This window comes from Sander vitreus, chromosome 19, assembly GCF_031162955.1.
Source record: "Sander vitreus isolate 19-12246 chromosome 19, sanVit1, whole genome shotgun sequence".
NCBI lineage: Eukaryota > Metazoa > Chordata > Actinopteri > Perciformes > Percidae > Sander > Sander vitreus.
The window spans coordinates 7,654,399-7,675,886 of NC_135873.1; the positions used below are offsets into that span (position 1 = coordinate 7,654,399).

The window sequence follows — 21,488 nt, forward strand, 5'->3', positions numbered from 1 at the left end:
AGTTATATTTTTATAAAAAAAAGTAAAGTAAATTGTGTCATTTTTCTGTATAAAGTGCAGCTACACATTCAAAGTGAACAGTATAACACAATATCTCTCTTAATGCAAACAATTTATCTTTGGGCACACACACACACACACACACACACCCATGATGCCCATCATGCTTTGACAGAAAGTCATTTTTCCTGTCACTCTGCTTAGAGGAGCTAATGACGCACACCTATTATCACTATCTATAATTAGCACATAATCTGATATGACACCACGGTAAGGATGAGTCCTTTAACAGATGATAATCTTGTGAAACAAATAAAACTACAAATGAATCAAGCATGGGAACAACTGGACACCATTAGCCACAACTAATTTAACTTAAAGTCAATGAATTGCAGTTTCAGTTGTGATTGCCCTGTGTTAGTTCAGTCCTGTATTTCAGTGTTTTCCATCCTGTGGCATCAATTGTATGCAATGCTGCCCTCTATCAGATACCTTCATGCTTACATTTGCATCTGCTGATCTGCATTCCTCATACTACTTGCAGATTGCAAAAGTTATAAGTTTTTCAATGCCAAAAAAAAAACAAATCAACTGGAATAAATGTGTTTCTTCGTATCTAATTTTGATTTCTGTCATGAAATGTTTGTATTTGTGTGCAGAATGTTTATAACTAGCATATTACTAAAAAATAAAGTGGTGCCATTTCCATGTCCTTTGACCTCTATTACTTTCATCTTTTGTTCAAAGCATTTAGATGTCTCACGCACATTTACACATGGTTAATGTTTTGTTTTTTCCAGAGACATGACATACATGAAATATTGTATGTTGCTTGAAGCATGTAGTACTAGGTACATTTAAAGTGGTAAGCATGACGATGAGGTACAGTAAACTGGTCTGACTGTAGACACAAGCACCTGCCAGTAGCTGGTGCCAAACACCAGACTATTGGTCAGATGGCTCTGTACAGCTCAACCAACAAAATGCTTTAAATCCTGACTCTTCTCTTCAGAGTCATTCGATTCCATGCTAATATACATACATTCATCAATGAAGGTTTAATATTCTGTTTAAGATATTAACATTAAACTCTTTGCCAGACCTACTGGTAAGTAATTCTATGCAGCTGCACAAAAACAGTGGTTGAGTCTTACTCTCGCTGCAGCTTCCAGCTAACAAGCTCAGACCAGCCAAGTGCAAGCTAGTAAACACCAAATGAGAGAAAGATCAAGTAAACCAGTAACTGCTAAAGAATTGTCAAGAATTTTAAAAATGGTGCATCCAAGTGGCGGCACTGTGAAGAACCAGGTATTGATATAATATAATATAATTGTGCATACATTATGTATGTTTCTTATTTTAAATATTTTACTCCATTTGTATTTGTATTTAGGATACATGTTAAACACATACTGAACGCAGTGGGATGTAACTAAGTACATTCTTTACTGTACTTAAACAATTTTGAGGTAGGCTACTTACTTATTTTCACTTTTACTCCACTACATTTTAGAGGCAAATATTGTAGTTTTTACACCACTGTATTATTGTGGCAGCTTTACTTAGGCTACTAGTTACATTGCAGAGTCATATTACAAAATATAATCAACTAATAACTGACGATGATTTACACAGTTGCTGCATGTGCCCTACAACTGCCTGCACTGTTTACAGTCCTCACCAGCCACACCGTCGGCCGCGTGCCTTCGGAGAGGCCACGCAGTACAAACGACGTCACCATCTCAGAACACGTTGAAATGTGCATGCAGACTTTGCCGCAGCCGTAAATACGAGGCAAACGCGCAGCAGAAATAGCCTCGTGCTGTTTTCTACATGGTAAAGAGATACAGTCGACAAGATAGGGCAGATTTCTTAACTTCTTGGCAATATTCATCTAGTTAAATTAATGTAGACTATGAGTGGTTTCAAATAGACTGCTACTGGCTTGCCTATTTTATGCTTGGGAACAAAATTATTTAGAGTTTATACACCTGTGATTTGAAAATATCAACAAAACTTGCTGCTGCGTAATTTTTAGGGAATGACAAAATAAATAGTACTTCTCAACTCAAAATTACCTCTTAAAGAGTAGCGGTTACAGTTTCAGTGGTGCCAGTGAAACTGTAACGTTAGCCACACTTTGAACAAACTGCTGATGGGAACAATATAACGATGCTATTACCCGTATTACGGTCAAGCAAATAGGCCACATCAAGTGTGGGCACTGGCTACGGCTACGCCCTCCCATGTATGTTTGGAAAACAGCTTAGGACCAGTCACTCTGAAACGTGACCACTGAGCCCCGTGCAGATAGCCCCGCCCTTCTCAGCCAATCGAAACGCGCTGGGTCGGGTTTAGGCGGGGACATTGACTCATGCTGTCCAATCACGGTAGCTGATTCAATAGTACATGCTAGACCATGTACTTTCACGTGTGTCTCTGCGTGTAAACTACTGTTGGGGGGATATGAGCAAAGAATTCTAGTACGAAGTGCAAATACAGACCGAACAGCAAGGACAGTCATTGCTACAATGATATATGTGGTTTCTTTTTGACTTTCAAGCACCTCATCGTGGAATATCAAAGCTGTTGTTTTCGTTGATCGTTTTGAAGCATATCTAAGGTAAGCTGCTCGCGTTTGGGTTGTAAATAACGTTAGTCGTGTGTAAATCGCTGCTGCTTTGTAGCTATGCTAGATGTCACTTCGGCTACCAGTGTACAAACGGCAAACGCCCCTTCATTTAACGGCTTCATATCATAGATTTAGATAAAGCTACTCAGACTTCTCACAATTTATCTACAGTGAAACTGTGCTCAGATTTAACCTTCTAGCTAGGCGTCGCTTCATGTAAATGACACCATCACGAGTCACGACACGGAAACATTAATCATTTTGGGTAAAGTTAACGTAACGTTAACGTTAGCTAGATAGACATGCATTGTGTTATTAACGGTGCATACTTGACACTATTACACTATTAATAGTAGTTTGGCAAGCCTCATTTCATCCATGGGTGCAACACCGCTTCACATTTATGTTTAATTATTGGTGTGATTTTTTTTATACACAACTTTGACTGAGCTATTGGAACAACAGCACATTTTTACAGTTTGTTTTAATTACCGTTACACGAGTTTAAACTGTACAGTTTTGTGTAATTTTATTGGCTTATCTTAATGTGCACATAATTTACTTAAGGCAGATTGCATGCATGTTGTAATCAACCCATGCGTTTGCATTGCGCACTGCTACACATCACCTACACGGGCTGCATCTAAGCATTCCTCTGTACGTTATACCAAGACATTATCAAAATCACACACACACACACACACACACACACACACACACACACACACAACACTAGCAAAACATGCTTACAATGTGTAGTTATAAATCAGCTATACTAGACTATGTTCACAGTCGACCAATTTCAATATATTTTCACACTTAGCTTGTGGCACCCATGAAGTAACAAGCTGGCATCTTCTGTGATATAAAACATGTGGCATTTGTAAGAATAGAGCATCCATGCAGCCCTCTTTCAGCATTGTAGACGCCCTGTGTGGTTTGCCATATTTTCTGCTTTACAGTGAATGTTCCACAGACAGGCCATCAATACCAGACCATGGAAGCATGAGAGATGCACGGGAATCAGCACAGATTAAATGCTGCAGGTTCTTGCACACATCACAGAGTGTGCAAAGCAGCTGTATATAAACATCCAGTTTATAAAGGCATGTACCAGACAAGGTTGTAAAAAGAAGATTAAAAAAGAAAGCTCAAAGTAAACTTGCTTCACCTAACGTTTTTAATAAGTCTCAGAGAGAGTTGTGGTTGGGTACCATCAGAGGTGGAAAAAGTACAAAAATATTGTACTCAAGTAAAAGTACCAATACTTTGATGTAAGTGAAATTACCTATCTGAAAAATTACTCAAGTGATAAGTACTTTAAGTAAAAGTTACTTAGTTACATAAAAAAAAAACTATAAAACAGGGAGGGGGGTCCTCTCCCATGTAGTGGAGACTAGGGGTCATAAATCCAAATCCAAAAATCTATACAAATGTATAAACATTTATACAAATGTATACACATGTAATAACAACATCACACATGTCACACATGACATTTAAGACCCTTAGAAAGGTATAATGTGCAATTTTAGTTCAAACCATCCCATAAAACGTTTTCAAACAATCAACTGAAAGGGAAAGTGCCACACATTGTTAGTTCTGAGGGCCATCCTTCTTTTCTTCGCAAACAAACAGTCATAATGCAAATCAAGGCCAAATCACGTGTTTTGACTCTGATGGCAGGCTGGGCGCTTAATGTCTAATGATAAAACACGTCAAATAAACTTCTAACTTGTAAAATTAACTCCATGGCAGCTGCTAAAAAAATTGAAATGGCCCCGTCCCATTATATGTCTACATGAAAGTTGTTTGTGCATTGGTACTTCAAAAAAAGTTTTCATGACTAATAGCAAATTGCCAATTACAAAGACTTACCAAAACATGCTTCCGCAGATTAGATGTGGAGTTATTGAATGCTGCCAGTTCAGTCACCTTTGGCAGGTACATCTGGCATTGCATGATGATACTATTGGCCCTCTTGAATTAATTTAAATGAAAAACAGTCTTTCAAATGTGGCCAAGGAGTTTCGTCGTTTTGGGCAGCAGAATTGGATGTTTCAGCTAGCATTTCTACTGAAATGGTCTCTTAACCGTCGTCGCTCGCCTGATCCACCTCCATCTCGTTCTCAATCTCCTACAGTAACGGATGGGATTTGCAATGTAGCGAAATACAATACTTCACTCAAAACGTAATCAAGTACATTTTAAATTACCGATTTTAAAAACTACTTGAAGAAATACAAAATACATAACAAAACAACTCAATACAGTAACGTGAGTAAATGTATTTCGTTACTTTCCACCTCTGGGCACCATAAAGATGACTCTTTTAATTTATGCATAAGCAAATACAACTTGATACAGTTTTGCCCCCCAGTGAGCAGCATTACTTGTGCATGGATGACAGAAGAGGTGATATGGCAGTGGCAGAGGTGGTGCAATCCGCATTTAAACTAGATGATCACACATATGGTGGGGACTGACTCATCACTTGAGACAGGACAAGTAACCAGCTTATAGTTTCCATCACTGTGACACTTTAAGATGAGAATGAGTGATTCACCAGCGGTACTCAGTTTGGACTCCAATGGGTGAAGCAGAAAAGTAGCAACACAACACGTCTCCTGTTTTTGCTAAAATAGAGCTTTGTTTGTAACTTCACTGGCCACAAAAAAAGTCACACAGCGTTCTCCCTCCCGATTTGGGGAGAATAGTTAGGTAGCAGGACTGTCTTAAACATACCAGAGGTGGTACGGTTTCCATTGTTCTTATTAATGAGGGTTGCTTTGCAATTTCAAATTGTTAATCCTAGGACTAGTGGTTACTTTTAAACTGTCTCTCATTTGAGTTTCAAACACATATTTGTTGTCTACAGATGTACACTGGTTGCTCAACAAAGTTATATGGACAAAATATGAAATTGTTGCTGGTGGGCTAACCAGATGGCGTTCTTTATTGTTTTTTTTTTAGTGGATCTTGTTGTTAACACTAGAAATTTGATATGTGATGTAGACCAATGATACTAATGTTGACTAAGTCTGGATTGTGGATTGAGGCTGATTTAATTGTCTTTTGTGTGTTATACCACAGTTATCAACATTATTGAAACAATGTCTCAGTAAATGACAGCGTAAGCTTCATTCTTGTTACAAGAGCTTGGTAAAGTGGTGCAGAGGAAGTTGGCAAACATTTTGCATGAAAAGCCAACATGTAAGTTAGAAAAAAATCAGCATAATGTTGCACCAAAAATGCAGAAATCCAGTAAGTACAAATAATTGGGTATGTTTCGACCTTCCCCTTTGAGCCACTGCTGCTGAACCACTTTATTGTGCATTTATAATCTTCCAACTAGGTTATTGTAACATGCGTAGGTTTTAACAACTTGGATTATGTTTAAAGCTCTGCAGCTTGGATGTGTACTCACACTGGCCTTTGTGACCACACCACAACCAGCTCATACAGACTATCACTTCATTTCAAGTCAACTCTTGCATTCGGCAAGTTATGTGCCACTTGGTGAAAGATTTTAACTTAGGTTCCTGGTTTGAGTGACTTTAGGTGAGGTTTAAATTAAATTGTTTAAAATTCAATCAATTATGTAAATGTTGTAGAAGGTATGCTATTTTATCTAAAGGAAGTACAACTATATATATATGTTTTGTAATGCATGTATATTTTTGTTTATAATAATGTAATAACTTAGTATATTGTAATTCTTTCTACTTTAAGAAGTCATGTGGCCATGCGGTTTTTCCTCACCCGCATCTGTCCATCATCTTGTACACAAAAAGACCTCGAGGCAGAGCTGAGACCAGACAGAGCCTATGAGCAGGAGCCCTGTTGTAGGCACCCCCACTATGCAGTGCGCGCTCTCTCATTGGTTCTGAGATCCGACCAATCAGCAGCCGGTAAGGCTGGGGGAAAGCACAGCCGCGGACACGTGCAGTTGATAGAAAAGCAAAGCGGGCTGAACTGCTGTGCATGCGCTGCTGTGCACTAGTAGACATTGATATGTCGAGCAGTTTGCATTTCTGCTGTTGTTCAGACAAGGAAATGAAACGGTATTACTTTTTTTTTACGTGATTGAATAATATGAACATGTCATGATGCTGTTGGGATGGAGCAAAACGGGGTGGGTTCTCTTAGAGAAAATCATACATGATCATGCACGGAGCTATGCCACACCTTCCTGCAGCATCTATGTCCTGCAGCCTTCAGTTCATTGCAGTAGGGAGGTGAGGTCTCTCATGTTATCTTCGAGTTCAGGTGACTTGTTTTGTACAAGTTGCATCTTACTCGTATCTTTTGTTTTTGTGATATTGTGTTGGTATAGCTGTAGTATGAAACTGTGACTGTTATTGATCTTAAATAACAGGCCAACAGTCCAGTCCTTCATAATACATATTATTTTTTAGAACTTCTGTATATGGCATATACAGTCTGTGTGTGTGTGTGTGTGTGTGTGTGTGTGTGTGTGTGTGTGTGTGTGTGTGTGTGTGTGTATTTACATACAATATATACAAGGCATAGCACATTCAGTAAGATTGACTGCAACTAGTGCTGCAACTAATGTTTGTTTTCATTGTACATTTTTCTAATTATTATATTTTTATTGCTTGTTATTGCAGAAGTCAATTTCAAGCAATAAATTTTTATTTGTCACATGAAATTGTAAGAAGTACAATTCCAGTGACATGTTATCCATCAGCTCCTTGAACTTGATAATTCATCATAGAGCAGAATTTAGGCTGTCAGATCGACGTACAAAAAAAGAGTCCCCCGGTTGAATGACACCGGCGCTCCAGGATCCAGCTAAGTCCCGGCGAAAGGACATTACAGCTCCCGACATCCCGCTGAAAACTGTCGTAGGCACGGAGGCTACCCGCTTCACTGTCCGCAGCCTGCACACTGGCTGCGTTCAATTCCTCTACGCTTGCCTCAGTGCCCAACTAAACCACTTAAGCACAATAGTACAAAATATACAGTTCAGCATACCTTTTGTGGAGCTGGCAGAGAGGCTACTGGAGAGGTCACAACACTATAATATTATATATTACACTATAATACTAATATATAATACAACATTAACCCCCATTCTCATTTTTTGAGTTACATTTGAGTTACATGTTATTCAAATACCCTGGCACTGGATCAGTTGATTTCACATTGATCATTACGCTATAATAATTGCAGTCATTGTACTGAATAAGTCACTTCCTTGTCTCTGTGTGAGATCGTTTGGAGCTGTACAGATAGACATCAGATGAACACTTGTTTTTGCATTAGCATCATAGTGAGCAGATTTGTGACAGACTGTTGGAGCAGAGCCCAGCCAATGACGAGTGGAGGAGCACTGTTTCACTGGTAATAATGCCATATGACTTCTCTAGATTCAGTGGTGTCTCCTGCATCTTGTTTGTTGTTTTGCTAATCAGCTCAAATGAATGCATTTTTTAGTTATTTTGATTATTGACTACACTGGCAATTGTTTTCTAGATTAATCTGTTAGTGGTTTATCCTATAAAGAAAACTGTGAAACAGAGTGATGCTGCATATTCTTTTTCACACTAAGATAGACACTATCTGGCATAAATAGAGATTGGTCTTACTGGGTGCATTTCCTGTGAATACTTTGACCAGTGGGTGGTATAGTGCCTCAGTGACTAGTATTGTTACCTCACAGTCATGGGTTCAAACCTGACCTAGCTGGTTCAGGCATGGCAGTGTGGAGTTTGCATGCTCACCCCATGTCTGTGTGGGTTTCTTCCTTGTGCTCTGGTTCCCTCTTACAGTCCAAAGACATGCATGTTAGGTGAACTGGAAGCACTAAATGGCCTATAGGTGGTAATTTCAGCGTTAATGTTGTGTCTGCCCTGCTTGTCACCCAATGCATGCTGTGATGGGCTGCAGCAGCGTCACAGAAAATTCATTGAATTTGGGGATGCACCCTTTGATTACTCTGAACAAAGTTTCCCAGCAGTACCTCCACCCACCGCCATGTGGCACTGCCATCACCTGTGGAAGTATACATGGATGCCAGCCTGCCTCGACGCCCACTAATACCCTGCTTGCATATTTCTATATCATAACTGCCTCCCCATGCCCAGTTCAGCTATACTGTAGCAGTCACTGTTTGTTATGTGCATCATCCATCTGACCAAACTGACCAGCCATGAAACACTAATTAGCATTTGGCGAAACGCTGGAGGCAGCATACTTGCATTAAAACAGCCTCACATGAAATTGTTGAACTCAGATCTGCAGTTGTCCAAGTTGTTACGTTTGCTTTAGTTATTTGTCATTAGCTGTGGCACCTGTTATCCTCTTGTCAGATCTAATGAGCAATCTCCAGCTGGTGGTGACCGCTGTGAACCTGTCCACTTAGCTGTATTGGGTTAGTGCGTCAGGAAAGGAAGCTGAAGTATTTCTGACTTCTGTCAGTGCAGGAACGTAACGTCCTTAACAAATTTACACTGTGCCGTGATGCTTTTGGTCGAGGGAAGTAGGTAAATGGGGTTGCCGGGCAGCTAGGTGTCTACAATTTTAAGAATTGACGACGAAAGGACTGGCTTGCGTCTTCTTCTGTTTGAGTCTGCAGGGCTTAAAGGATTAAAAGCCATCTCCCTTGCCTAAGAAATAAATAACACTAGACTTTTACTTGCGTAGGTGGTGGCTTGATAAATACTTTGAGATACCTTTCACAAGCAGTCCTTATTTTTTTTAACAACCCTCTGATGGTGAGCTTTGTTGCGTCCTCTAGATAAAAGGGGACTGACTAAGCTATGACGACTGTCAAATTGCCCATGTAATTTCGGCATTAGCGGATGATCACCTGTTCTATATTTAGATACATGCATACGCACTTGCTGCATGCACATAGGACAAGGAGATTATTGTCATTCCGTGCTCAAAATGGGGTGACCGTTTATTCTAGATAATCTGGGTAAAGGCCATGTTTGAACCTTCCTTGGAGGCCAACACAATAAACTGATGATAAGCGTTATTTTTGTGTGTTTTCGTAGCTATAATCCTTGGGAGATACTTGCAAGACCATGACAAGCATTTTGTAAGATAATAATGTTCCTTCTCTTTCTCTGTCCATCTCTCTCTTTATCTATATTCTCAGGTAGCACCTAGAGCATCACATCTCTGAAGAGACAAGAGCAAGAGGACCAGATACAGAGTGAAGAGAGTGTGTTTGTTTGTTCTTGCTCTCACTCTCACCCACAATCTCTCATCCCATCTTCTGGAGCACTTGTGCCAAGGCTGTTTCATAAACAGAAAAGCATCTCTTATTTGCATTACTTTGAGTGAAACTTTTTCTCAAGATAATTGCTGTCTGTTTGGAAAGGCAGCCTTCACATTTTTTGGTCATTTGCGATATTTGCTTTTTACTGCCATTTGATAATCAGCACTTTCTGAAAACCTTCAAAGAAGGGCTCACAGCACAAAACTCTTTAATTGATCCACTGGAGAAGCAATGAATTTCTCTCCTTAGTTCTTTAAACTACCAGCCAATAACCATGATTCACCTGTGTATAAATAGTAGTCCCACTTAAATTGAAGTTATTCCTGTTTTCACCTTGTCTGACATCTTAATAAAGCTGTTCCAGCCTCATCCTACTCTAGTATGAGTTATGACAACTCAAAATCAATGCCCAGCAGCAGCACTCGGGGGCGAGTGGCAAGGGCCGATGAGAAAGACAATGAACAGGAAGCAGAGTCAGAAGGGTTAAACTCTCTGAAAACCAGCAGTGCCAGTGCCAGTGTCACCGCTCAGGAGCAGGGAAGTGGAAATGAAGGCGGCTCCATTGGCAGCGCGTCTCCCAGTGTGGGCTCTGAAGGTTTGTCCCGAGACCGAAGGGGGCCCAACTCCGATGATATGGATGGACTCTCCAGTGGGAACGACTCTGGTGAGAGGGAAAGCGAAGGCGGGATAGAGAGAGACAACGGGTCACGTGGGCACCAGTCCATACGCAGCTCCCACAGCTCTTCAAACGGCAAAGACTCTGGCATGCTGGAAACGACAGAGAGCAACAAGAGGTAAGAGAAGTTAGGAGACAAAAATCCACATATACAAAAGAGTAAGCAACTTTTTTTTTTTAAACCAAAAAGGCTCTCCTCACATCAGTTGCTAACACATGCTATTAGTGTAGGCAGCGTCATACAGATAACTATATTATTGGATGTATTTCTTGTTCTGGGCAGTCCTACACATGCAACTGCGCATGCTAACAATACATGCATATGCATCTGTTCATCTGTGTGTCAAATTGTCATTCACCATCCACCGTAATCTTCTTTCCCAGCTCCAACTCCCAGAGTCTCTCACCTCCCAGCAGCTCCCTGGCCTACAGCCTGCTGTCGACCAGCTCGGAGCATGACCCCCCCTCCACCTCTGGCTGCAGCAGCAACCAGTCGGCGAGGGTCCAGACCCAGAAAGAGCTGATGAAGGCCATCAAGGAGCTGAAGCTCCGCCTACCTACGGAGCGCAAGGCCAAGGGCCACGGCAGCACTATAAATGCACTAAAATACGCACTTCAGTGTGTCAAACAAGTCAGAGGTGAGAGTGTGTTTTTGTTTGTATCTTCTTAATACCTCGAACAACTCATCAGGCTTTCGTGCCTTCGTGGCTTTTCGTTGTACAGTATATATTATGCTCCTGCATTATGTAATTGTATTTGTACCTAGATACAAATACTGACTGGTTTATGTTTAACAATTCCAGCCAACAAGGAGTACTATCATCAGTGGAGCGTAGAGGAGTGCCATGGCTGCAGTCTGGACTTATCTGCCTTCACAATTGAGGAGCTTGACAACATCACATCAGAATACACCCTCAAAAACACTGTAAGTTTGCTGGATGCCCGCTTTGAGCGGCTACCCGCCAGCATCCCAGACTAATGGGAAGGTGCGAGGGCTTGCAAATTTGATTCATATTTAGAGATCCAATCCACTTGACTTGCTTGTGTTAGACAAATACGATGCAAACATGCAATACAAAGGTTTATTTTGGTTTTCCCTTTAGGACACTTTCTCCATGGCCGTGTCGTTCTTGTCAGGGAAGGTCGTTTACGTATCACCCCAGGGCTCGTCCCTGCTGCGCTGTAAGCCAGAGCGTCTCCAAGGGGCCATGTTTTCTGAGCTTTTGGCCCCGCAGGACGTCAGCACTTTCTACAGCGGCACGGCACCCTGCCGCCTGCCAAACTGGGCCTCCTGCATCGGGTTTGGTGAGTAGGCAGAGTGAAATTGGGAAAGGATTAGAAAAAGGGGAGATGGTATTGTAGAAAGTTTTTCATAGGCAGTGAAATCTCAAAGGCATGTGATAGCTGACAGATATCTGACTCTTTCTCCAACTCTCTTTCCTCTCAGCTTCTCCTTCAGTCGATTGCACTCAGGAGAAGTCTATGTTCTGTCGAATCAGTGCCGACCGGGCGCAGGGCGGCGAGTTGCGCTACTACCCCTTTCGCCTCACGCCCTACCAGCTCACCATCAGAGACTCAGATGATGCTGAGCCACAGCCCTGCTGCCTGCTCATCTCAGAGAGGGTCCACTCCGGATACGAGGGTATTTGCCATTTTACTGCATGTTGCACAGCTGCGTGCTGTATTCATGTGAGCGACAGAGATAGCAAAGATGGAATTAACTCCTAATTTAATTCAAGTCACGTTAATGGACTATCCCTTTTGTTGTAAATTAACCATGTCCACAAATAAGATGGTTCAATCAGTGAGTTATAAGAAAGTGGAGCCACAAAGCTACTTCTTGTCTTAAATTGAGCAGTAGTCAGGCATCTAAACTACCGGAGGTTTCTGATAACTGATTGTCAGCTTAGCTGCGTTAGTCTCCCCAAGTTTGATCTTTTTATGTTTTGACCAAAAAAAATCTGATTTGACCTATTAAGTAGTAAGTAAGTATCAAGATAGGATTCTTCTTGCATGCAATTGTGTCATTTGTTTAACTAGAGCAGCTCTCCACATGCTTATGAACTTGACTCATCATTTCTCATTGTATAATTTAAAACTAGCCGAACATACACTTGAAACTGGATTATATCATAGACACTGAATGATTGGATGCCTTTTAAAATTGAAAATCAATGTTTGTCATATCTATTTAAACTTATTAGTCAGTCTGTCCTCAAAACATGCTTTTAATCTGTTGTATCTGTGTCCTCTGTGCCTCTCAGCTCCTCGTATCCCTGCAGACAAGAGGATCTTCACCACCAGTCACACTCCCAGCTGCCTCTTTCAGGAAGTTGATGAGAGGTCAGTTCAAATATTTAAGGCCATTATTTGTTTCCATAATAATCAAACATGTCCAAGTGAAAACACAAACTCTTCTATTCATGAACGAATATTTAGTTGTAAACTGTTTGCTGCTCTAGGACAGTTACAAACACTGTAAATATACATACACTGTATGTACATATATAAATATATATATACTGTATATATATTGTGTTTGCAGGGCAGTGCCACTGTTGGGCTACCTGCCTCAGGACTTGGTGGGAACCCCCACCCTGCTCTACATCCACCCTGAAGACAGGCCTATGATGGTGGCAATACATGAGAAAAGTGAGTATATTTAGCACTGGACTCTGTAACTGCTGCCTAAATGTGTCATATACTGGGGAATGGGCTTTTTTTCCTGTCTTGATTTCTTTTTTCTTTATTTTTGCCCTTATCATGTATTTACATTTTGTTGTACTATAGAGTCAGAACTCCTATGATTTTTATGTATATATATATATATACACACACACACACACACGATATTTTACATGACCCATGTCTTCCATATGCATTTCTTTATTCCATCTCAAGTTTCTTATAATTTATATGTCTGTTGTCTCTCCTCAGTCTTTCAGTTTGCAGGGCAGCCGTTCGACTCTTCACCCTTTAGGATGTGTGCCCACAGCGGGGAATATGTGACCATAGACACCAGCTGGTCTTCCTTTGTCAACCCCTGGAGCCGGAAGGTGGCATTCATCGTAGGGCGCCACAAAGTCAGAACGTAAGATAACTAGTTTGTTCATTCAAAAACAAATGCTGCCAGAGCATTGATTTGTTTGCAATTATAACAAATGAGAGGGAATCTGTTATGCGAGTCTCTTTTTCCTCTTAGTAGAAATCAGAGTATTTGTAAAAAGTTAATCCTAAACTCTTCCAAAGCCTGAGCACATGTGCAGTTTCAATTCGGGGTAGCGGTCCTTTAATTTAAAGCTTGAGTGGTATGCACTGTCCTCTCAAGTGGTGCTCTAACATTATTCCCGTCTCTAGGAGCCCTTTGAATGAAGACGTGTTCACGACACCGCAGGGCTGCGACACTCGGACCACCACGCCTGACGTTGTGCAGCTGAGCGAGCAGATCCACCGGCTCCTGGTGCAGCCGGTGCACAGCGGCAGCTCGAAGGGCTACAGCTCACTCGGGTCCAGTGGCTCACGGGGCTCCCGCCATTCACACCAACAGCACCTCAGTGCCGCCTCGTCCAGCGACAGCAACGGCCCCGCCATGAACAAAGCTGCTGCCGCGGCCCCTTTGCACAAACCTGTGAGTCTGAGCAACCAGTGGTTTTAGGTCTAGCTACATTTAAGCCTGTCATGTAGGAAATCTCAACATACTGTATAACTGAGATATTGTTAGAGGACTTATAAACATAGCAGAGGAAAACAAGTAGTGGTTATCCTCTGAAATACGGTATATTAAAATAATATATGTAATTCACAGCCATGTCACGCCATGTCTATTAAAACGAGTCCGATGCCGTTATTTTTCCAGATGACGTTCCAGCAGATCTGCAAAAATGTCCACATGGTCAAGACTAATGGGCAGCAGGTTTTCATCGAGTCCCGTAACCGACTACCGCCCAGGAAAATCACCACCACAGGTAAAATAAAAGGACAGTTACGTAGTACATTACAGTATAGTATTGTTATATGGTGTGACAGTCAAACAGCAATGGATCATTGTTGAACTTAAAAGGGCAAGGAATTAAAAATGTCGGAAGATGTCTGTAACAGAGGAGTAAGGAATAAATGATAAATATGAGGTATGTTGTTGTTGTTGTTGTTGTTGTTTTAATTTCCTGTTCTTCTCTTTTCTCCATGCAGGCACAGCAAGCGTCAGAGCATTCAGCAGTGACCCAATCAGAGGTTTTATAGCTGACATGACAATACCACCCAAAGCTTTGATCCCTGCACCACTTGTACCGAAGGAGCCCCCGACTGGCTACTCCTACCAGCAGATCAACTGTCTGGACAGCATCATAAGGTGTGTGTGCAAGCCTAAAGCTGATTCTATCTTATTTCTTTATTCTTCTTTTTTTGTGGCAGGGGGGTTATTAATTTACTCATCCAACAATGCTCTGACTCTACGCAGGTACTTGGATAGCTGTAATGTTCCTAACACGGTTAAAAGGAAGTGTGGCTCCTACACTACCTCCTCCACGTCAGATGACGACAAACAGCAGGAGGCCAGCAACAACACAGGTACGTTTTGATAATTAACTAGAACAGATTTGGTTCATTATATAGTAAATAGCTAAGTTTGACTTACAAATATCTCTTATCCATTGTCTGGACGGTATACGATCATTTACAGCAACTTGTTGGACTTGTTTTCTCTGCAGGTGGTTCAGTTAACCTTGTAAGTGAACCACCTTCTCTCCCTCCCCTGACCATGGCCACAAAGGCAGAGAGTGTAGCCTCAGTCACGTCGCAGTGTAGCTTCAGCAGCACCATCGTGCATGTGGGAGACAAGAAGCCTCCTGAGTCAGGTGGGAATCCTCAACACTCACACTCTCTGAACCCTCAGCAGGTTGTTTCTTTGAAATGAATTTAAAAGACTTCAACATAAATTAGGCTTGAATTTAAGATCCTCTCTTTTTCTTTGGAGCCCTACTTTTTACGTTGACCAGTCTCTTATTTTGCCATCTTTGCTTGTTTTGCAAAGAAACTGTCAGTCTTATAGGTTTCTGCAAGATAATTCTTTATCTTGCAGAAAGCTGTAGCCGCACAATAAAACTGCAGAATGCAGCTAATCTGATTTATGCCTTCTCATCTTTATGTTTCTCATCTTGGTTCATTTTGGAAATTTTCTCTTCTATTTCTGGCAGTCGCCTCTTTTGCTTCGCAGTCTCCTCTTTCGCTCTACTCAAATATGTGTTCTACAGTTTCTACTGTCTTTTTTCCTGTCTTTTACTGTGATACTGTGTATAGTGAACTAACAGAATACTGTATATCTACATCATTAGCCACCATAAGCTACTGGTCATACTAGACCAAATAAGACTGGAGCAACAAGATCCATGAGTGAATTGAATTGAGTGCATTTTATGTATTTTAACTTTTCATTTGTCAGAAAAAGAATGTGCCATTTCGTCATTCAAAAGTTACAGTCTTACTTCACTGCTTTAACTCCCCTCCATGCTTTTTTCTCCATCACAGACATCGTCATGGAGGAGGCCCCAACAACTCCCACTCTTGCTCCTCCTACAACTACACCAACTCCTCCCACTAGCGGTCTGCCACCTCCCGCAGCTGTCACCTTTTCTCCTCTCCCTCCCCCGCCTCCTCCCCTTCAAGCCACTCAGCCAGAGAGGGAGAGCCGGAGAAGTGGAAGTGTAGGAGGAGGGGGCCGGATGGGTCTCACAAAGGAGGTGCTTTCCACCCACACCCAGCAGGAGGAGCAGGCATTCCTTGACCGCTTCAAGGACCTCAGCAAGCTGCATGTTTTCGATCAGACTGTATCTTCGACTCTGCGCTGTCAGACCCCAGCTGCCAACCCTCTCTCACGAGGTAGGGGCACACTGCTCCCACCAGTTGAACACACACACACACACACACACACACACACACACACACACGTACACTGTCATGTGTACACAATAATACATGAATTGTTAACCCGCGATAGCTAAAATGGCAAACATTTTGCTTAATTCAGTGTCTCCTCTTTCCCAGGAGTGCGTTGTTCTCGGGATTACCCAGCCGCGGGAAGCAGCACCAGTCACAGACGTGGTCGCGGCGGTAAGAGACTCAAGCAGCAGGAGTCATCTGACCAGCACAGCTCTCTGAACCGGAGCGGGAGCCGGTGTGACCCCAGAACCAGCACAGCTCCCATGTCCCTCCACATGCCTATCAGACCCCCAACAAACTCCTCCTCCTGGCCGTCTGTAGGCTCCCAGGCCAGCATTCCCGCCGCCCCTTTCGCTCCGGGTATGCTTCCGATCTACCCAGTTTACCCACCGCTCGCACAGCCCTTACCCGTCCCAGATCCATCCCGTTTCCCACCTACCCAGATGGTACCTCCAATGATGGCCCTGGTTCTGCCCAACTACATGTTCCCCCAGATGGGAGCAGCCATCCCTCAGCCAGGCCCCACCCCCGGACACTTCTACAATCCTAACTTCACAGAAGGATACACTGTCACCCCAGCAGCTGTCCCCACTGTTATTTCTAACACCGTACCCATTCCGGCCACCTGCGCCCCGTCTCGTAGCAGCACCCCCCAGTCCTACAGCCAGACACCTGCTGACCGTGAGGGTGCAGAGTCCCCCCTCTTCCAGTCCCGATGCTCCTCACCTCTCAACCTATTGCAGCTGGAGGAATCACCAAGCAAACGCTTAGAGGTGGCCACGGCCCTGGCAGCATCACAGCAAGCCACGCCTTCTGTGCAGGGCAGTGCGGCTGCGGGACAGAGCTCAGGCAATCAGAGGAGCTCTGATGATACCTCCAAGGAGAATGAGAACGTAAGTACACAGACGTTCAGGACAGGATGTTGAGCTTTGAAAACCAATTACATGTCATTTAAAATGTGTCTTTGTTTTATTCCCCTTTTCAGGGTGAAGCTAATGAGTCCAACAATGATGCCATGTCCACCTCCAGCGACCTGCTGGATATGTTGCTGCAGGAAGACTCCCGCTCAGGCACCGGCTCAGCCGCCTCTGGGTCGGGGTCCTCTGGCACGAGGTCCTCTGGTTCCGGTTCCGGCTCCGGTTCCGGCTCTGGCTCTGGCTCCAATGGTTGCAGCTCCTCTGGCACCAGTGGCATGAGTAAGTATTCTAATTTTACCATCACAGAGATTTTAAATCAAAACCCAATTTTCCATTTTCAAAGAGTTATGGGTCACCCTGACAGTGACGCTGCCTCCTTTACACAGAGTCCTTCCCGGATAATAGATGTCAAACGGCATTTTCCCTGAGAGAAGTCTTTTAAAAAAACAAAACATTCTTGTATTTCAAGCATTTCATTTCTAGAAAATGAAACAAAAAATATTCTTATGTTACTTTCCTCTTAATGTAAGATTTTGAGTTGACTGCATCTATATAACATTTAGTTAAAATGTGAGGCTATACATTTGGGGGTTTGAGCATATACTGCAAACAAAATCCCACTTTTAATACTTGACAAGTCTTCTCACAAATCATTCTCAAATGTCACTTCCTTGTCCATTCAGGCAGCAGCCAGGGCAGCCACACCAGCAAGTACTTTGGCAGTATCGACTCATCAGAGAACGATCGTTCCCGCAAACAGCCAGCAGGGGGCAGCAGTAGTGCTGGAGGGAATGGTGGGGAGGAGCAGTTTATCAAGTGTGTCCTGCAGGACCCCATCTGGCTGCTAATGGCCAACACTGACGACAAAGTCATGATGACCTATCAGCTGCCTGTCAGGTAGGACACTGGGCAAAATGTGACCAGACAACACAGCAGCTTATTTAGTTCAGTTTCACACTTGTTGCGACTGAGCAGCCTCAATGTGGGACCTTCAGTGAACCCGTTTTCCCCGTGCCTGTACAACAGAGACATGGAGACTTTGCTGCGAGAAGACCGCGAGGCCTTGAGGAGCATGCAGAAACACCAGCCACGCTTCACCGAGGACCAGAAGAGGGAGCTGAGCCAGGTGCACCCCTGGATCCGCACGGGACGCCTGCCCCAAGCCATCAACATCTCTGTAAGTACACTGCAGCTCAACCCTAAACTGTGAATTGTTCCAAAATGAATTCCGGTTTAGATACATCAAGTAGCAACACGCAGGAAAAAGGAAATCACGTGTGTTCTGTCTCTGGTTTCTTTCAGGGCTGTGCGGGCTGCAAGTCTCCCCCCTCCGTGCCTCCCGCCGCTCCATTCGATGTGGAGATCCACGACATTGAGCTGTGCAGTGTGCTGAAAGCTCAGGAGGAGGGCGCCAGAAAGGACGATAAAAATCTGACAGAGACAGCCATGGATGAAGCTCACCCAGAGGATGATGATGATGATGATAACGAAGCAGAAGAAAAAAGAACCAAACCACAAGACAGCAACCATGACATGACAGCAGCAGAGCCGAGAGCGGCCTCAGAAGATGTGAACGAGAAGTCTCACATGACCCACTAAGTAGTTGGCCAAAGATAAAGAACGTTTTTACGCTGATATGCACAACATGTACACCTTCCAGGACGTCCTGTGTCAGAAAACATTACACAGGGTTTAAAGTTGTTAAAATGGGACATTAAAAAGATGCATATTGATCAAGACAACTTCAGTGTATTGTTTGACAGGTCAGACGGGACACTTCACGAAGTCTGACTTTGATGACAGCACGCCAGGCATGGTGTATGGCTGCGTATTAAATGCCTTGGAAACCACAGGACATGCACACTCGGTTTTAGAGAAGGAATTAGTACTTCACTTTCCTTGTTCTTGTAGTTCTCGGCATATTTATTGAAGTTGTAAGATAATCAGAGAGGACTAAGCTGAATGTGTTACAAAAAGGCGCCTTTACCTAAAGACGGATGTTTCTTCACCACAGTGTCCTCCTTCAAGTGTCCCCTCCTGTTCAGGGTTCAGCTTACGAAGAAAAGAAGGGAGCTTATGTGGGACTTTTCTCCTTGTGGAATGTCGTCTGGGATCCTGCTCCCAACTCGATCCTGTTTCTCTCAATTACTACATTTTTGTTTTGTTTAGTTTATTATTTTATGTAAAAGGTTTGCCCCGATTACAAAAAAAAAAAAAAAAAAATGTTTCACCCTATAGACAAAATGTACAGTTAGAACCATGTTATTTTGTAAACAATGTTATATATTTTTATACTTGCATCCACTGCAAACAAAGAGGAACATCCAGGATTAAAATCTTGTCCGCTATGAAAGAAAAAACAATCAGTTCACAGTCTTTTAAACAAAGATGGTGATTCTCGTGACTTGAGGGTTGTGCAGTTAATCGTGGGGCAACGTGGCAATCGCCAGGAGACTAACATGGACTTACAAGGTTCCTCCTTGGCTGGGTATTAGTTTGTGCATCGGTGTGGGCTCCCCACAGTGGAAAAAAAAAATGGACAATGCTTTTCGGAGAAATGATTCTCAGAAATCACAGACAGTAGTTCCCAAACCGCTAGCACCTTCAGCGGAGGGAGAGCTCTTGTGTTTGCCTCTGTGGTAAGTGGATTTAAACGAAGTGGACCTCTAAAAAGTCTAAAAGTGTTTACTATCTTTTATGCTCTGTCCCTTTCACTGTTCTCTGTGGCACTGTTCTGGTCATGTGATATATTTTGCTTTATGGTGTCAGTTTCTAAATATTTTTGTGAAATTCTTTGTACAGCAAAATACAATAAAAATGACTTTAATCATTTAAATGTGAAGTCTGACTTGCTTTTTTCATTCTTCTGCAGTTAGTTTTATGATTACATCTCTTTGCAGTCTATTTTTGTCGGTGGGTGTTTCGCTGGATACGCAGAAGTGTCCCGAATGAACTGGAAGCAGAGAGCGGATCAGGGCAGCTGCTTTCCTGAACAAACCACAGTCTGCTTCTATTCAGCTGCGGTTTCTACCCAGAGTGGTCACCGCAGCTTAAAAAAGACAAAGGCATGCCCTCGTTTAGACAAACACAAAGCGGCAAAGTTGACTCCATTGCACTTTATCGTTATAACAATGACGACAATGATTGTTATGTGTGTGGGTCACTGTGTGAGAGCTGATAAACTAGCTACAAATGAGTAGGTAGGTCTAACCCTTCCAAAACCAAATACATTTTGCTGTAGAATTTAGCATATTTAAAGTCTATGTTCTGTTTTGGTTCAACCTACTACATTTTTCATTCTTTCCTGCATTTACACTTTTTTACTACTTACTTTCCACCACTGTGAATTCTGTGGAAAAGAATTGAATCCACATAATAACCTTCACTTGTAAAGTAAATTGTGCGTGTGTGCCCAGGTAGTCTGCAGCCATGCTTGCAGCAGTACAAGCTGTACTAAGGCTATGCTTTAAGCTGAAAGCTTTAATTAGCACTAAACACAAAGCACAGCTGACACTAATCGGAACGTCTTTGGTTTATGACTACATATCTGCACAGTATTGGACAAATTAAAAATGGATTTTTTTAATTGACACCACAAAAATCTGGGGACGAAGAAGGTACAACAACACCTCGAAATCATAGACTGTAAAAATAAAGAGAAAAACTACAGGGTGTGATACATTAGGACAATGTTGCAAACTTGTAATGACCTCAGAAATAATTTGCCATGGCATTAATGACATTGCTACATTACATTAATTATTTTAAATGTGAATTTGTTTTACATTTTTTTCTTTTTTAAAGATTCTTTTTTTGGGGCTTTTCCGCCTTTAATGGACAGGACAGGTGAGAGGGGGGGGGGGGGGGGGGAAGACATGCAGGAAATCATCACAGGTCGGAGTCGAACCCTGGACCTCTGCATCGAGGCATAAACTTCTAAATATATGTGCGCCTCCTCTACCCACTGGACCAACCCGGCCACACATTTCTTTTACATTTTTGGGAATTTAAAATAATTTACCACGTCATTAGGATTCATCCTCTGGCGAACATGAATGTCTGTGCACATTTTTTATA

General features: G+C 42.5%; 1 protein-coding gene across 2 annotated transcripts; it reads left to right on the forward strand.

Moving 5' to 3' along the window:
• The first annotated feature begins 2,423 nt into the window (after positions 1–2,423).
• Positions 2,424–20,247, forward strand: per1b (period circadian clock 1b). Of its 2 annotated transcripts, XM_078275612.1 has the most exons (20): positions 2,424–2,623; positions 9,762–10,678; positions 10,945–11,198; positions 11,364–11,485; positions 11,664–11,865; positions 12,008–12,202; positions 12,825–12,903; positions 13,106–13,212; positions 13,498–13,651; positions 13,918–14,188; positions 14,417–14,525; positions 14,749–14,908; positions 15,017–15,126; positions 15,267–15,413; positions 16,084–16,434; positions 16,600–17,387; positions 17,480–17,690; positions 18,095–18,308; positions 18,438–18,588; positions 18,714–20,247. In XM_078275612.1, the coding sequence occupies exons 2-20, from the start codon at positions 10,266–10,268 to the stop codon at positions 19,008–19,010; spliced, it is 4,335 nt and encodes a 1,444-aa protein (XP_078131738.1). In that variant the 5' UTR covers positions 2,424–2,623; positions 9,762–10,265; the 3' UTR covers positions 19,011–20,247. The 2 variants fall into 2 exon arrangements, with proteins under 2 accessions (XP_078131738.1, XP_078131740.1); XM_078275614.1 differs by lacking the exon at positions 15,267–15,413.
• The last annotated feature ends 1,241 nt before the right edge of the window (positions 20,248–21,488 follow it).

What these genes read in the sequence shown, in the direction of transcription:
- per1b (XM_078275612.1), top strand. Translation starts at nt 10,266, where the DNA reads ATGAGTTATGACAACTCAAAATCAATGCCCAGCAGCAGCACTCGGGGG. An exon ending in GTGTGTCAAACAAGTCAGAG is followed by an intron (nt 11,199 to 11,363) that starts GTGAGAGTGTGT and finishes TAACAATTCCAG; the next exon opens with CCAACAAGGAGTACTATCAT. An exon ending in CTCTGGCACCAGTGGCATGA is followed by an intron (nt 17,691 to 18,094) that starts GTAAGTATTCTA and finishes TTGTCCATTCAG; the next exon opens with GCAGCAGCCAGGGCAGCCAC.